This window comes from Pelecanus crispus, chromosome 2 (genome assembly GCF_030463565.1).
Source record: "Pelecanus crispus isolate bPelCri1 chromosome 2, bPelCri1.pri, whole genome shotgun sequence".
Lineage (NCBI taxonomy): Eukaryota > Metazoa > Chordata > Aves > Pelecaniformes > Pelecanidae > Pelecanus > Pelecanus crispus.
Genome location: NC_134644.1, coordinates 7571559 through 7589299, shown reverse-complemented (window position 1 = coordinate 7589299; position 17741 = coordinate 7571559). Strand labels below are relative to the sequence as shown.

General features: G+C 41.2%; 1 protein-coding gene across 1 annotated transcript in view; it reads left to right on the top strand.

Annotated features, from left to right (window-relative positions):
- XYLB (xylulokinase) overlaps positions 1–12931 on the top strand; it is an 83284-nt gene extending 70353 nt beyond the window's left edge. The window contains exons 17-19 of the mRNA XM_075705683.1: positions 2437–2524; positions 4793–4887; positions 12851–12931. Coding sequence (XP_075561798.1) covers positions 2437–2524; positions 4793–4887; positions 12851–12931 — 264 coding nt within the window. The remainder of the gene's footprint in view (positions 1–2436; positions 2525–4792; positions 4888–12850) is intronic.
- The last annotated feature ends 4810 nt before the right edge of the window (positions 12932–17741 follow it).

The window sequence follows — 17741 nt, the reverse complement described above, 5'->3', positions numbered from 1 at the left end:
GGATTAATAGATGAGTTTGATTTTAAAGCTGTATTTCCAGTATAGGTGCCAGGAGGATTTCCTTGCTGTGGAATGAATGCAGAGAACTGAATGATTTTGTAACATGTGATTCTGCCACATGCACAGCTGAAGAATTGTGGGGATGGGAGAGTGGTGGCTGTGGTGCTTGCTTTTCATGTGTAACAATACAGCTGCTTTTTAAAACTCATTAGAACTGTCTTAAAATAATATGATCAATACAGTGTCATCCACTTAATTCAGTCACTGGTTAATTGGATCCTCCTTTTTAATTCAATCAAAACCTTAGAAACCATATCAGTTGCATGAAGAATAACAGCTTCCACCCTTATCATGGTCAATTTTGGATAATTTGTTCCAGGGCTACAAAAGACTATCATTTAATTAATCAACATTCAGTAACTCCTATATTTTACACTGCAAAGGAGGCAACTTAGCAAAATCTCTTAAAAAAAAATATAGTAGGGCAGCTTTCTCCACTGTTCTGGGAAGCTTTTTATAACATACGTGGTGCTTGATTAATGACCATGTGAAACACAGTGAAATATTTTTAACAGTAAAACCTCTAACAGTTTCTTTTAAAATGATTCATGAGAGAGACCACAGTTTCAAATGACTTACTAAATATATGAACTTTGAATAATTTGAATTTTCTAATCATGTGGCACAAAAGGTAGTTATTATTTGTAGTATTACAGCACTTATTAGCATTCAGTATAGAGTAGAGCTGCATTGTATAAGGCTCTGCAGAGATGCAAAAAAAAAAAAAAAAAGACGACCTCTGTTGTCGGAAAGTACAATTCAAGCTTAAGACAAGAAATACCTATTAGAGATGAGATGAAGAAGCAGATGGGGAATGTGCTGAAAGAATACGGTAGTATTGGCTGGCAGGATGGGCAGTGGAACCAGCACTCTGTGACCTTATCATTTCCAGAGGGCTTTTTAATAGATACCATGATTAATTTTCCATTTGTCCTCTAGCACTGAAGCTCATGTATTGCTCAATGTTTGCTTGCAAGCAAAGTTAGGCAATACTGACTTGGCTATCTTACCAGAAGAGAGTGTTTTAAGTGTATAAGCTCAGGCTTTCGTTGGATTCTAGCTAGCAACTAGCCACTCTTGTTTAAAATTATGAAAACTGGTGATTTTCAAAGGTTTTGATTGGCAGGTTCCCCACAAACTTTCAGAGAAAGAGGAAAAATCCTTTAGAAATGTCACATACTATTTTTTCTATAGTATATATGCATTGAATTTCTTAGTCATCTTTTGTGAAGCCCTGGGGCCCATGATCAATAGGGCTGTAAATTGCTGGATCGGGGCTGCAGATCACTAATCCAAATGATTTGGATTTCTGGACACTGTGGCCTTATTTTAGACTTCATTGTATGGATATAAATTGGGTGATACACTGTTCCCTTTGGCAAAAGTAATAAAACCAGCACAAGTTAAATTTGAATTGGTACCTGCATCTTGCATTGCTCAGCCTGAGGGATACCTGCAATCTTAGAGGTGATGAAACCAAAATGGAAAGAGTTTGTTGACAGTGTTTTCGGAAAAGAGTTATTGAACCTCCTGTGTCCCTATCCAAATATGTCTTCATTTTTCCCCTTCTGTACCTCTTTTCCTAAACCTATACCATGGGGAGGAGCACAGGTACTCTGTGAATGCCAGATGCCTGGTGTCGATTTCAGTGCAGAACAATGTGCGGTCAAATAACTTTAGTATCTGTGGGATACTGTAACAAATTCTTTGCCTGTAAAATTTTCTTTGTATTGCTCAAGCCAAGTTGAGAAGCGTCTTGGTATATCTTCATAGCTAAGGATCCCTCAAATACAGGAAAATTCCTGGTAGATGTAGAGACTGTATAACCAGCTCCTGTGTCATTCTTCCTGCTAACCCTAATATGATGGGAATGGTGGAGGTGAAGAAGACAGGCTTAGCAGGCCTTCGTACTGCTGGAGCTTTTACTTTATCAAAGTTGAGAACTGAGGAGCCATGACTGGTTCCTCTCTCCTTCCTTCCCACTTGGCTCAGCCATAACTGCAATGGAAGAAAACAGGCACCAGCTGTGGGTTCCTGAGCAGATCTCCTTGCCCTGATGTAAGCCTTTGGTGTGGGCTGATTGTGTGGGCTTATGAGGGAGACGATGCTTGAACCCAGACTCCTCTGAACTTGTAATAAAGAGATCTGGAGAGAAATGGGACTTTGTTTCTTGGCTGCAGTTACCTTTCTAACTCAGATTTACCCATACCCTGTTGTGTGACAAGTTCAGGAGTCATTGTTGCCTGCAGTGGTTCGTTCCATGAGTACCCAAATGCTTGGCTGGGGTGTGTGGTAGTTGTTTTCCTAAGCAGTGATAGGGGATTGCTTATCCCGTCTCTCATGGACATGCGTAACTGATGCTTTGATACTTCTCAGGTCCTGTGTGATGTGTTCAGTGCACCGGTGTACACTATTGATACCGCCAACTCTGCTTGTTTAGGAAGTGCTTACAGAGCAATTCACGGTAAGACTGTAAGGAGATACTTCTGAGCTGTCTGGGCATTTAATTTCAGTTGGTTAATACTTGGGATTAACATTACTGAAAATGAGGGGAGAATAAAGCTGTGTGGATCTGACTGGAAGGTCACTCAGGTCAAAGAGGGTTTTTTGCTCTTAGTATGCTTGGATCAGGCCCAAGAATAACATTTACATTATAATGCAAGTCTGGGGGCTGCTTCTCAGCCAAGCGATGGGGCCTGGAAACTGTTGATACTGACAGGGGAAGGTCTAGGACCTTAATGTGTTGAGTTGCTACCTCCATCTGCTGCTCTTGGAAGAATACAGCCAACTGAAGGGGTTGGTGTAGCCTGCTGCTCTGGTTTGTGGAGCAGGCTGTAAACTGCATTGCTGAAATGGTCAAACCAAACAACAGATCAGTCCTCGTAAAGATGATCAGAGAGGGCAGGGATGACAGGACCAGTAATACTGCTGGCCAACTAAATATTATTAAAGCTCTATGTATCTTCCAGCTTTTAAACGTCAAGACGAAGGATATGCAAGGTGTCCTGCGCTCCGTGCTCAACTATGCACTTTCTCTTGTAAAAGCATAAATCTTGGGGTTGACCAGTCATTTTGCTTGCTGTACTACATCACTCACTGTAATGCAACAGTCCGAGTCCCAGGCTTAAAGTGTTAATTAACTTATGCATGCGGGTGTATTAATGTTCATGAATGCATGCAGGTGTATGTTAAGGGTGGGCCATCAGCCATTTAAGAGTTGAATCTTAGGCAAGAAATTTTATTTATCTATTTTAAAACAGTTTCTAATATCTTACAGCTAAACAAATCAAGGAATGTGTATCAAATTCTGAAGTCCTTCTTTAGGCCAACTTTTGTTAGCCTCAGTTTTTTTTGACTAGAAGCTTTAGGATTTGGACCTTAAGACACAGATAGCTTCTGTACAAGTTCATGTAAGATCATGAGATTGCGACAAGCATGGAAAAGATAACATCAGCCATCAGAAGAAATCAGCCAAGTTTTAATTTTAGAAGCAAATTCTGCTGTCACATTATAGCATCTGAAGACTACATGCTCTCTTGCATTTGAAAACAGCACAGAAAATCGCACAGCCAAACTTGAGTCGATGGGTTTAATGCACACAGCATGCTCTTCTCTTTATTTCCAGAAAAGACACAAGGGTTCTGTCTGGCAAAGTGCGCTTTTGCAGGACAGTGGAAACAGTACTGTTAGATTATCAGTATGTTTGAAGCCGCAATGGGACCGTTTTTCCACCTTGTCGGCCAAGTTTCCAAACTGTTTTTCTCTGTACTCAGACTTTGCCTACTGCTTCAGAAGCTACCGGAAGCTTCCCAGCACCTAATGCTGTAGGCAAATTCCTTGTCCATGAATGCATCTGAAATGTGGAACCGTCATTAAAGTTTGTGCAGTTATTTCATATATGTGGAAGATGTGAATTCCCTGTGCCAGTCTGGCATATGAAATCTTGAGGCTTGGTTGACAGAGCATTTGAGTGAAGATTTCAGATGCCATGCTGATGGAGGGACTCCTTAGCTCAGGTACTCTGCCAGCCAAGCCCCAGGGGCTTGCTGTGTGTGTTTCCAAATGGCATTTTTGATTGATGCCTTCAGTTGACTCACTCTTGGCCAGGCAAAGGAATTGAATAAAAGTGAAGACTTGCTAATATAAATGAAATATTGATGTCAAGGGCTCCTTAATAATATTACAGTGTACCTCTACAAGTAGAGTGTTCTGCAGTTAGCCTGGGGTTCTTAGCAGGTGTAACAAGGAACTCCTGAAATGCTGCAATTCGCTTGCAAAGCAAAATGCTGTAGTAGCAGAACTCCCCTATTATTCTTCTTCCTTATATATAAACATATTTAATAATTTGTAGCATATTTTCTTGACAGTGTTTTCATTTCTCTTCCTTTTTTGTTTAGTCACATTTTGTCCTTGGATCCCTTGCTTCCATATATTTTCACTGCTGTTTACTGTATTGTTGTAACCATAAATAATTACTGATATTGTTGAGTAGCATTTCTGCTGCTTACCTATTCTCCAGGGTACGAATTGAGTGATTGGCAAAAACTCAATCACAGAGTCCCCACTTCCCGGGCTAGCGTGTTGGAATGTAAAATCTTCTGCCATTTATCCTTCAATCCTGAATGCTGACCTGACCAGAGGAGATCAATATAATGTATTAATTTGCCAGGGAGTCAAGGCACATCCCTCATCGTGCTTTCTGCATTGATCAGGATTGTGATTCTCATTGCAGGGCTTGTAGCTGAGACGAATGAGTCCTTCGCTGATGTCGTGAAATTAGCACCGGAGCCTAGATTGGCTGTTACACCAACCGCTGGGGCTGAGGAGGTGAGCAAGCTTGGGAATACCATTTTTCTTCTCATTTCCTGTCTGCTTCAAAATGTAGTGGTCTACTAATTCTTCTAGTAAAATAGTTTAATTTAAGAAACATTTGGTTACACAGTTCTTACTCCTTGTTGTAAAGATAGATCTGATTTGGGGAGATCTTTAGTTTTGTGATGATGCAATAATCTGATCGCTCCATCCAGGTCTGATACAGTGATTTTTTTTCTAACTGGGTGTGATCAGAGAGCAAAATCTGTTCCTTAAGGGACAGAAAAAGTTATAAAATAGATTGGATTTGGATACAGGTCAGTCAGGTTGTAACTTACAATATTGACAAAATACTCTTGACTTGTTTGCAGTAAGTAGTATGGAAAAAGGCGTGGTGACAGTGCTTTCTGGCATCTTGGAAAACATGCCCCCAGATCCTTCCTGTCTGATCTTAAACAGTGGTCAGCAATTGTATATCTTCACTTGGAGCTCCCAGTTGGAAAGCATGCCAGCTGGGAGGATTCAGAAGGCACAGGTCTTCAGTACTGTGCCCATCCTGGGAATTTCAGCACATCTGAAGGTGAAGTTTGTACTTTATGGGGCCACATAGACAAAGCAAAATAAATAGTTGTCGTTGCTAACTGTGTGGTTCCAGCCCCTGTAAAACCAAGGAAGGAATCGTCCCAGGCTCTCCAGTGCAACCTTGCACCTCTCACTGTCAGGTGCCAAAGACCTTAGTTAACAACAGCTTCTGAAATATAATGTCCAGTAATAAATAAACAGTACGATATAGCAAGATTTGTAGAGAACACAAGTTTAAATAACCAAAGGTGAATCTAACTGTGTCTTCAGCTGTGCAGAAGCTTCTTTTACATCAACACAGCCTTACACTCTCCGTTTATGAGATTTGGATGTGCCCTAACTACAGGCAACAAGGTTTTAAAGCTTTTATTTAAACTGGGAAATTAATGATCTGTCAAAACTACTAACTCCCAGCTACATGTGTAGTGGAACACCAGATATCATCATGAGTAATAATAGAAATGATCATGCTGTATTGTGCCTGCCAGCGTATTATTTAATTATTAACTGAGATGGAGGAGCTCAGTAATCGAATAGAAGTCCCCTTCAGAAATATTAAGACATTGAATAATTTAAACTTGATTGATCTGATCTCATTTACTCAACCTTCCCCCCTCATTTTAAAAGATAAAATAATTAACAGCAGTGGCCTGTGTCGTGTGTTGCAGCTGAAGCCTTCCGCAGGGAATACACTTCAAGAGCAGATCCCCGGTGTCTGATTCAACCTCACGTTGCTGCCCTGTTACCCCCAAAAATGCTGTCTGCTGAAAAGCTGCCAGGCTGGCTTGTGTGGAGGTGGAGGGTGCTCAGAGACCTGCTTTTGACCCCCCAGTGCTGCTTCAGCTATAAAACTCAAGGGCAGGGAATACAGCTGTCACTCACAGGGGCCTTGCAAGAGCAGCAAGCACCTTGTACCCCTGCAGGGGCCAAGCTAACCTAACTGGAGAGCTCAGTGGGGAATTCATTTACCTCTTTCTATTTTACTGTCTGCATAAAATGGCCTGGAAGCTAAAAGAGTTAATTATCTCCCTCTCGATACTTTTCTTCTCCTTTTCCACTTGGTTAGACCTGGCTCTCATAGCACATCTTTTTATTGGTTTTAAATGATGTACAGCAGTGAATTATTGCCCCAGTAGATGGGAGTGAATGATAGAGAAGGTAGTGGCCAAACAGCATGTGAAGGAATAACTGTTGCTGCGCTTTAGTTTAGCTTGCCAGCTTCATTCCATTAAAAGCAGCTTCTTGCAATTATGTATTCCACACTGTTTTTTTTTTTTCTTCCTGTCTTATACTTTCGCAGTTGATGGTGGATTCCCTGGCTAGTTTCATGGCTGTGAAACTGCAGAAAGCCAGAGGGCCTGTCAGTAATATAGTGTGTTAGCATGAACAGTGCAGTAAAAATTCATAATGTGATGAGTCAGTTTGATTCTGTTTTTCACAGAGCTGCCTCTCCCTGTCCATGCAGTTTCATTCTGTTGAGGTTAGAGGCTTTCACTTAAATGACGGTTCTTTTTATAAACTTCAAAGTCATCCTGAGGTTAAGTTCTGTCTCACTGAGGAGCTCTTCTGAAAGAGTCTGGCTAACCAATGTGAAATTCCCTGGACCACTTCCCTACGTTTTTTGGATGGCTACAGCTAAAACTTGGCAGGATGGAGAAGAAACAGGTCATAGCACACAGCAATCTGGTCTGGTTTCATCCTTTCTTCCTGGTATAGGTCAGAGGCAACATGTGTGTTAGATCATTGGAGGGAGGAAAACCCTTTACAGACAGAGGTCAAACAACAGTTTGGTGTAACTTCATTGCCAAGGCTTATGCTCACAGTAGGGCTTTCCAGGAATCAAAAATGCAAAAAGTGTTTCTTTGGTTGCTGAAGGATCATTTATGATAATGAGTGTGATTTCAAAAAGGAAAAGCAGGGCACACAAAACAGCTCTTCTGGTTCCATTAAGCTGATGGGCAGGTAAAATAGAGTAAAATCACAAGATGGGAGACACAGAGATTGTGATGGGTGATCAGTTACTAGTTAGTGGAAACTGAGGTCCCATAAGTTCCAACTTGTCTGGCAAAAATGTGGCTTTATCCTGTAGCAGACCATCCTGCCTGGAAAAGACCATTTCAAAGAGGAGAAATCCCTCTCTGTGGCTGTGACCCTAAGTGTCTTAGTTGAACCTGATTTTACAGTATATTTGTAGGGTGTAGGGGCTCACCCAACTTGAGCTTGTTTCTAATTCTGTCAAGACCCAAACAGTTCGTAAGGTATTCTGCTGGTAACCATCATGGTGATAGTCTTGGGTCACTTACTCAACCAGGCTAGATGAAGTCAGTCATCTGTGGGTTAACCAAATGAATCCTTCTCCCCTACTTTCAGAATAGCAAAAATTAAAGAGTCATCTCACCTCTTTGGAGCCTCCTCTCCCTCAAGGAAAAAGATTAATCAGAACCACTAAGCATGACAGAAATAACCAGGAGATTCTAGAGCAATAAATATATGTTAACAGACAGAAAGAATCTATTATTCCAGCATTAGAATTCAGCTCTATTTTAGTAATCTATTAAAACAGCGATGGTTGGCTAGTTGGTTAATTAAGCAAAAAAGCATGAGAGAGAACATGATTATCTGGAGTTGATCACTGGTGTTTATACAAGCCGTGTGCCTATGATGTACTGTCAGATTTATCGTACTATTGTCGTGTAGGGTTTTGTAAGGAGAAGGTGCAGCGCAGTTCACTACCTCTGGATGTGTAATTTTTGATTGCATTATTGACTCTACTGAGATGTATTAATCCTGCAGAAATTCAAGAAGGGAAAACGTAGACCTAACAGGTTTTCTTGACTTTGGTGAATTGCCTCGTAAGTAGGTGGATTTATAGAAGTGACTTTATTACCCAGGAAGGTTATAATGACCTATTTATTGATTTAAAATAATGATATTTTTGTTGAGTTACATTTTGGGTGGGGGGAGGTTGTTTTCTAGAATTGGTTTAGGTTGGTAATTTAGTGCAAAGTAGGTAATAATAATACAACCACAAAAATATAATAGGTATTGATGGGAGTTTGATTAAGGTGATTTGTGTAGCCAATAATTTTTTTTAACCTATTAAACTGATTAAGATAGGCTTGCAGAATGAATATCTGAAGTAAATACAGTGGCAGTTTGAGGTGTGGTTCCTTGGAGGAGTCTTCAGAGTATTTCAGGACACTGTCATATTCTTTCTGCTTTAAGAGTATTCTTCCTGTGTTAAGAAAGGTGAACAACTGCTATGATGTAAAGATAAAACATCTGTATCTCTTGATTTCTTAAGCAAATCTCTCTGAGTAATTTGAGTTTGGTTAAAAAAAAAAAAAGGAACCTATCAAAACTAGCAAGTGTTTGTGAGAGACTGATTAATTTTAATCTATTCAGGGTAGATTAAATGTACTCGGGTAGATTAAAATTAGATAATCATCAGCATCATCTTTGTAATTTGTAAATTTTGAATTGCTCCAATCATTGGTTAACGTAGCATTGCAGGAGATAGAAGGATCCATGTGGATTGTCACTTGTAATAATTTGTAGCTGGTTTTGCTTTTGGTGGGTAGCAGGGACAACGTTGCATTGTCCCAGACATTGTACAAAGAAACAGTAAAAGCCCTGTTGAGTTCATAGGCTGGCACTATGATGAGATACAGTCTGAGGATGACATATTTGATTTGGACTAGAGACCAAGGTAACATTTATTTGAATGCATTTTCAAGGGAGTGCAGGTTAAGTCATTCTCTTTTATAAGGCGATATTTATCATTAGCATTTTCTTAGTTATTCGTGGGACTGTCAGAGTGTGGCCAAATTGTCCCAGGAGAGAAGTCTAGCATTTGTAAATGAAGCCATCAGCATACAGCTAATGTTGTGGAGTAGGCTACAGAGATAAGCAGGAGAAAAGGCTGTAATATAGCAAGGACAATTAAATTATGGACAATAATAAGGTTCGTGTTGTGATACATGTGATTATTTTTGTTAAAGATCATGATCTGATATATTAGGTTTCAGGCTATGACAGAGAGGGAATTTATGTTCTTGAGGTTTGGGTTTGGTTTTTTTTTTTTCCCCATCGTTGAGAGTTCTTTATTCCCTTTGGACCTCAATTATAAAATAAATCTATATAATTGCCTCAGGAAAAAGGCTCCTGGAGTTGCTTAGGAGGAGTTGCCTGAGGTTGTGTGGAGGCAGTTCAGTCGTGGCAGACATGGAGAAGCATCTTTCACAGACACAACTGAGTGTGCGCTCAGGCCATGTTCGTGGTCAGTGCAGTTTGGCTTTTCTTCTCCGTACTTCATGGGAGCTGCACTGCTTTGGTCCCAAACTTCAGCTGGTGTCAAGTTGGCATGTAAAATACTGCTTGTGAAAACCTTGTAGTACTGCTGCGCTTATCAGCCATGATGTACTGGTGGTATTACAGCAAAATTCCCGGAGCAAGAGGAATTTAAAACTTTGGCTTAGCCCTCTGAACTGTGCTGCTTTTTACCCCAAATGAACAGGAATAGAGTACAAGGAGTATTCTTAATTTTTTGTTTGCATTTTTTTCAGATGGTCCATAATGCAGCATTCATTTACACTAATGGCTGCGAAGCTTATTGCAAATGCCTGAATTTTCTCAATTAGCAAGCTAAGTGCTTAAGTCCAATAAACAGGAAAAGAAACTATCAGTAAATGTGGTTGTTCATTTATTTTGACACATTTTAATTTAGAGTGATGTATTAACAATAATACTTTCCAGCCTTCTAGTAAATGCACTGTTGTGTATTTTGTAAAAATACTGCTGGGTAAGAAATATGGAGCCTGCTTTCTCAGTGGCTGAGCTTGCTTACCGATGCAGCTCTGTTGTGCTGAATCTTTGTTGAGAAGTGCCTAGGGTTTATCAAATTTACAGAACAGCAAGGTAAGAAATAGCGAGGCCTGATTTATAGATGCTTCAGTGAATAAAAGAGCTGGTTTTGTTTGACATACTGATACTCCCAGTATAGCCATAGTTGCCTGCTCAATATTTTGTTTACTCTGGTGTGCATATTTAGCAGAAATGGAAGCAATAATACTCTTTTGAAACATGAAAAAAGTGTATATCCATACTTCACTGAACCCCTGATGCCCTCATGTAGTCAGTTAAAAATACCATGCTGAGTCATGTGGCATTTCATAATATTGGTGCATTTTATTTTCTAACCCCATAAATCTGCATAAATCTCCATGGATCTCAGTATTGCTGTCCTGTGGAGAAGAGGAGTTGGGGCGCATATGCGTTAAATGACTTGCCCGGGGTCACTGAATGAGTCTGTTGCAGAGGTAGGAGTGAGTAGGTTTCTCTGTTTTAATCCGTGTAAGTTTAAGACACTGTAAGCTTCAGTTAATCACCGTGAGGTAGGTTTAAAAAGTGCCCTGATGAGGCTTTGGCTAACAGTGTCTCTTTCCATTTGCTGTAGGTGCTCCTTCTCTTCTTCCCCATGATATACTTAATCTGTTGAAGAAATGTACTTTTAACTTCATGTACTGTAACATCTGGTTGGTAAAAGGGAGGAGTTGATCATAACAGGCTGCTTCTGCAGAGTTTGTCCATTAAGTTGCTCTCACCTGCCATCGTGGAAGGTGGAAGTGGGAATGAAGAGCCAAACCCAGGTTTCACTGTTCAGACTGAAACTTGTTCAGGAAGGAAGTAACACAGAAACCGGATATTTTGCTAACAACTGAAACACAAGAACAAAACACGCTATTTCTTTATTTCCTAGATGAGAAAACTGCAAGCTCTTGATATTTTTTTTCTTTCATCTGAGAAAGTATGACTGTTAGAGACACTGAGGCTACTGCAGGACTGTACATAAAACTGCGCAAGAACAACCCTCTCTCTTCCTACGGCCTCATAGTTTACACTTGAAACATCTTCCTCCTGAATTTTTCATGCATACACAGTTGTTTGCTGTGGCTCTTATCTGGAAAAGGATAAAATGCATTTAAATGCTGGATCTCACTTACTGATGAAAGCAGTAATTCAGTTTACTGGGTATGATTCATTATGGCTCTATAACCTCTCTGAACCTGGAGCCAGGAGCGAGACTGCCCTGATTATGAATAACATCAGCGCAGGGGGCTTGTAGACTAGACTGGCGGCCCCTAGGATTCATTGCGGCAGGGATATGACCTTACGGCATCCTCCTAAGGACTGCTCGAGCCCCTACCAGACCCCATACTGGCTCCTGGCAGTCCCTTCTTTGTGCTTGAGCCAGCAAAGGAGTGAAGCTGTCCTGGTATGGCTTGTCAAACTACTGATTTTATTAGGTGGACAGTTGAAACCAGAAAGAGGAGATAAGGAAGAAGGTGTATCTGCAAGATCTAGATGAAGTACTGTTTTGGGTTGGAGCCAGCAGTAGGGCTAGGCTCTGTTCGGGGTTTCTGCTATGTAACCTCATCACATACAAGCAGCTCATCTTCTGTGATATGTCCTGTGATGAATTTGAAGCGAAAGGGAAAAAAAAAAGGTAATGAATGAAACAAATCACAACATAGATCTCATCCATATCCAAAAGCATAGCATGTGTTTGAATCTGGGGTTTTGAATACGTTAGAGTCTTGATTCTTCTTTTTATGGTTGTAACAATTCTGGATCTAAAAATTCCTGGAGCACTCTAGCTAGGGAAATACAAAAAAGCTACTCAGATACTTAGTGTAGTTGTGGGAAGAAGTTGGGTCTCCATTTGTCCCCCTGGGCCTGGGTTCAGGGAGCTAGGAGCCTGGCCATGGAGCAGATTGTAGATGGGAAAAGTTGTGGCTGTGAAAGATGTGAAGGAGAGAAGAAGCTCAAGTAGATAGGGGAGTATGAGAGGGGCGGGAGAGGGAGTTTGAAGTGTATTTTAGAAGGCCCTGGTCAGCATATTGGCCAAGGAGGACCTTTCTGATGGTGGTGTTTGACTGTGCTAGGGGGTGGCGGCGCGCTTATTAGCAAGGCAGAGGAGGAGGGGACAGAGGCATTGATCCGTCCTGAGGTGGCGGAGGGAGGCAAGGACAGGAGTTCTGCCTGGGTGGTTAGGACAGCTATTACCGAGGGGGCATGTCAGACCGGGAGAGGTGACTTTAGCAGAGCTGCTTCCTCTGGAAGTAATGACTTCTGCTTATAGCAGGAACGCAGCCACAATAAGAACAACCTGTGCGTGTCATAAAATTAAGCTGTAAAGGAGATGGTAAAAAGGACTGTGACATTTCAAGAAGGAAGACTGCAGCATTTTCTTGAGCAAATTGGGGGAAAAACCGTAAACTTTCAGGTACCTACGACGATGCTGCATTTTTCACGTCGGAAGATGTTTTTTAACTGCAGCGTGATTTAAAAATCTAATTTTTCAACCTAGACATATTTATTTCTTTTTCCTTTTTAGCTCTATCGTCCACTTCTGAAAAGATATGCTGAGCTTGAACAGAAGGTTATCTACAACCCAACCTCTTGTCTTGCGAAATAGAAGCAAACAAAATTTATAAGTCATCTGAAGAGTGGACTCCCAAGGAGAAGATCAGAAAAGATTTGCTCAGAATTTACTGGAGTTGTTTAAATCATTTTGTTCCTCTTTGTAGACAAATAATTTTTAAATGTCTGTGTTTGAGTGTGTTGGTGGAAAAAATTACATTGTGATTGAAAACCTGATTAAAAAAGCATCATGTTGCTCTGTGTGTTTGTGACTCCAATTTTTCTTGGGTACTTTTCAGATCATGCTTGCTGTTTTGGAATAGCTGGATGACAAAGTCAGGTCCATTGTATGTATGAATCACTCTGCCCATCACTGTCAGCTTTGTTTCCGTGTGTTTAGCACGCTGGCCTCTCTGCGTACCTATCTAGCACAGTATCTTAATTTCACACCTTCTCCTGCTTAAATCTTTTGAAACTATCTTTCTGTACATCTGTAACTTGTTGATGTTTATATCTTTGCCTACATGAAACTAACAGAAAGCATAAGCACACTGGCTTAATCCCATCTTTCTTTAATATGTGGAGATTTGTGGTGTGAAGGCTGATTAAAGTCTTCAAAGACTCCCTGGGATCCTCAGAGAAGGGGAGTTCTTGTCACATGACCATATGGAAAGTCTGTTGTGTGCTAAAACATGATGTGGTTGGGTTTTATAAACTGTGGAAAGCACAGAGGCAGTACGTGATACAGACACCATTACACGATGTTTTACTTGACATCAGTTTTGTAAAAAATAAAATAAGGCCACAAACATGGGAAGTTTTACATGCTTCCTTTCCGTTTCAAACAGCAGAGTCAGTTTATCTGCATGCTATTTGGGGTTATATTGTTTTCCTTTCCTCTTTCAGGTGTCATGGCTATGAAAATCTTTGTGTTGTGCTGAGTGCAACTGCAGAAGTAGGGCTCTGCTCCCAACAAGGCATGAAGGTGACTGGTTTTTTATACCATCAGTATCCCATTTCTTTCTTGGAGACGCTGAGCAGAACTGGTCTTGCTCTTCAAATGTTTTGGTCCAGATTAAGTAGACTCTGGCTGAGAAAATCTGAGAGAAAATACAAGCCAGGAGATCTTGCTACAGAGACATGTGGAAGTCGCAGAATTTGAATGAACATCCTAAATCACCCTGTGCAAGTGGGAACACTTTACTGCACCATTCTGCAGTGCCGGTATGTTTCCCTTAGGATAAAATTTCTTTTGGGAATAAAGCAGACTTGTTTAATGAAACTGGCTGAAGCCTTTCTTCCCTTCTTATAGAAGTTGTAATGTGCCTAGGGAGTAAGGTGGGGAATTGTAGGGAGTAGAGAATCTCTTTACTGAGTATGCCGAACTGGATTATAACCCTGCTGAAGGTGGGTGACTCGAATTCGTATTCTTCATGTTACAGGGGCCCAGGAGCACTCTCCCTGTCCCTGCCGCATCTCTGGGGTGAGGGTGGGACCCCCTTGCTGTGACTCACCTCTGGAGTGGCAGGGGAATGGGCACGTTCCTCCTTTGCTCTCCCTTTTATATTTAAGTGCTTCATTTGTGAGTACGAACAGTGCCTTTTTTTGTTCACAACTGAATAATTATAACTTCTCTTGATATTAGCATGATTACTCATGAAGGTCAAGAATTACATTTCCGAGTTTCTAAAGCAGGCTTCTTTTAAGCAATTGCTTTGAAAGGTGGCATTACAAATACACATCTATCTCTTTTATGTGCTTATTATTCTGGGTCCCAAGGTACAGTGCTAAAACGTGTAATACTTCTCACAGGCCTCCACCGTCAGCAGTTGCTTTGTCATTGAGCAAGGCTGTAGAGAGGTACAGAAGGATTCATTAATGCAAGTTAAACAATGCCTACTAGTTTAAGCAGCACTACCATCATCATTAGTCTTTAGTTACTGGTTTGACATCAAGGTTAACCACACAATGAAGGGATTCAGAGAGGTGTTTTAGCTTTATGCAGTTTTGGTGACATTTCTTGAGTTTTGGCTTATCAGAGTGAGAAGACCGATGTCTCTTGTAGCTTTGTAGCTTTATTTGCCTGTGAAATGGGAGACTCAGGGTCAATTTCTTACTCAGCTGAAGAAGGTTAAAGCTTACGCTTCCCAGCTCATAGCACATGTTAGAACATTTCTAGGTAATATATTGGCTCCTAACAAAGTGTTATGTGATGCTAGTAGGATATCCTCTGGATGGTTTAACTACTTTCTGGACCTGAGCTCTTCTCTGGGTAGGGAGAAGGAAACACTTCCTTCTCTGTTGGGCTGGGTTGGGGCTCTCTGATATGTCCCATGTTAGCATTAAAACACTGTTTCCTCAGGGTAGCTGATGCACTGTGTACTTGCTCCAGGAGCCCCTGAGAAAAGACTCGGATGCCAGGCTCTGAAGGGCCAGGAGTTGAGCATCACTGAATTATAGTATTGCTGTGGTGATGGGTTTATTAGGGCTGGCCTCTGAGGAATGGTGTCTGGAGTATAAGAATTTATAGACAAGCTCTTTTTTTTTTTTCCAGCTCACCAAAGTTGTACATGTTCACAGACTGGTGTCAGATACAATAAGACTCAATAAATCTCCTAGAAGGGTCCTTTGAAGAAATGCTGCTGTAAGACTTCCATCACTCTTTTCTTTTTGTCTTTCCAGGAATGCACATTAGCCTGCCAAGGAACCACAGGCTTCTTGCTCTCACAGGCACAGTGATGGAAGGATCTGGTGCCCTTTGGTTTCCAAAGTCACATGTTTTTTTTGCCAGCTTGTCTACCTTATGTTATTCTGGTTGTCTGGAGTAGAGAGGTTACTGACTTAATTAACATCTTAGCTAACAGAAATCTAAAGGCAAGCCAATGTCTTCTACCTCAACATATTTGATGGAGGTTGATTCCCTCCCTCCCCCTTAAGTGACCTTACTGTTCTTCAAGGTGAGCAACATGGCATCCTCATCTTGTCTAGACAAAAGGTTAGCTTCTGTGTTTGAAGACCTGCTGAGCTACTCCCAGTCTAGAGTAATCTGCTGGAAAATTGATCTCATCTCCTGGAAAACCTCCTTGATTGCCACAACAAGGTTGTTTGTCGCTGTCTGACCTGCAGCTCCTGTCCAGCACAAGCAAAGCCACTCTAGGTTGGAGGTGGGTCATGGAGTTACGTGGAAGAGTCCAAGCAGCTTCCTTAGCTCGATGGCCCTGTGCCCTCACCAGTCAATGCACTGGCTTCACCCACAAGCTCTTGGTATACCATGACCCAAAGACAAACAGCTCGCTTTGCAGCCTGAAGTCTTTAAAGTCTTTTGTGATGCAGCTGGAAACAAACAGGAAAAGATGTTTGCTTTTTCTTAAGGGATCAGTCTGAGAGAGCTGGAGCTCTGATTGAATAAGTAATGTACTGAAAAAAGTCTATGCTCTGTCAGTGCATTAATAAGTAAGTGAGCTGAATACCGCCGTGTGTGATCCCAGTGGGACCTTTTTGTTTTTCAGCTTGCTTTTCCTTTGGAGTTGCGGCTACCACCACAGATCACAGGGCAGCGCAGTGAAGGATGTGTATCTAAAGCCATGAAAAGCCAAAGCAGAACTTTCAGCAAATCATTTGTTTTATCTGTATTTCTGTTACCTTGGTCCCCAGACTGCTGCATGCAGGTTAGGGGGTGGGGGAAGAAGAGAGTAACATTTTACAGAACTGAACTGTCTGCTCTTGGTGCTTGTCATGAATACAGGGCCAGGTTCTAACTCCTTCCCTAGCAGAAAGGTGCTAATTTGGATTTTTCTTCTCTCCAGCTGCTGACTTTTCATGTAATCTTTAGTATTTTTATTTTGGTGAGATCTCTACTCTCAGTTAAAATGGGGTTGAAATTGCCAGACAAGTTAAAAATATGGCTAAGGATAATCAGAAGGTAGGTGGACATTCACTCAGATATCAGGGGATTGCTATCCCGTGAGGAGCACTTCCTTAAGAAGCTTCTCTGAAGGTGACTGTAGTCCTGATTCCACATGGCTTGAAATTTTAGTATGGTGTTTTACACTTGTGCAAACTGGGTACAAAATCATATCTGCACCAATGGATCTTCTCTTGTTATTACTTGACGCTCATTTTGTGCAAGTCAAAATCACAATGCAATATGCAAGGCAAAAGAACTTGGGATGAATTCTTTTTGGTAACCAGTTTTTTTCTGAGCATGTCTCAAGTGTGTTAGTAGGACATACTTTACTGGGATATTCAGAGTAGTTACAGCCCCTGATCACTTCTGTGCTTTGATACAGCCTAGGTCAAGCTTCTTTGGTTAGCCAGTTCAAGTGGTTTAGCTTTCAGTCATCAACGCTTACATTACCAGAATGTAAGGTTTTTAGATTAATTTTTTTCTCCTAGAAGCTTTTTTCCCTCTCCTGCAGCAGATACAACCTTTTCTTGTATATGGTTTGTCTTGTTAGTTATTTCCACTTCTGCAGAATGCTAAGAACTTCTCTTACGTGACACTTTCCTAAGTGAACTTGTCTATTGCTGAGATCCAGCCCCAAGACTCATTTTGCTTTACTTGTTCTTCTGCTCCTCTGTTGCTTCTTAAGGTTGGCCTTGACAAACAGCATGATGCTTCTGTGGTGATCCCAGACTTCTGGGAATGTCTCAACCATTGTGGAAACCCAATGATTTTGTTCAGTGTTCTGGAAGCACATACCCTGAGGGGTAAGGGCGAAGGAGCAGCCGTCACTGCTTATGGGTACTGCTATGATCTCTGATTTCAGTCTTTCACTAAGTTGTCTCATCCATTGATGCATCAGCCTGCCCATTAGAACAACTGGGGAGATTATTAATTGCATACAGTGTTTCCTGCTCTAAGC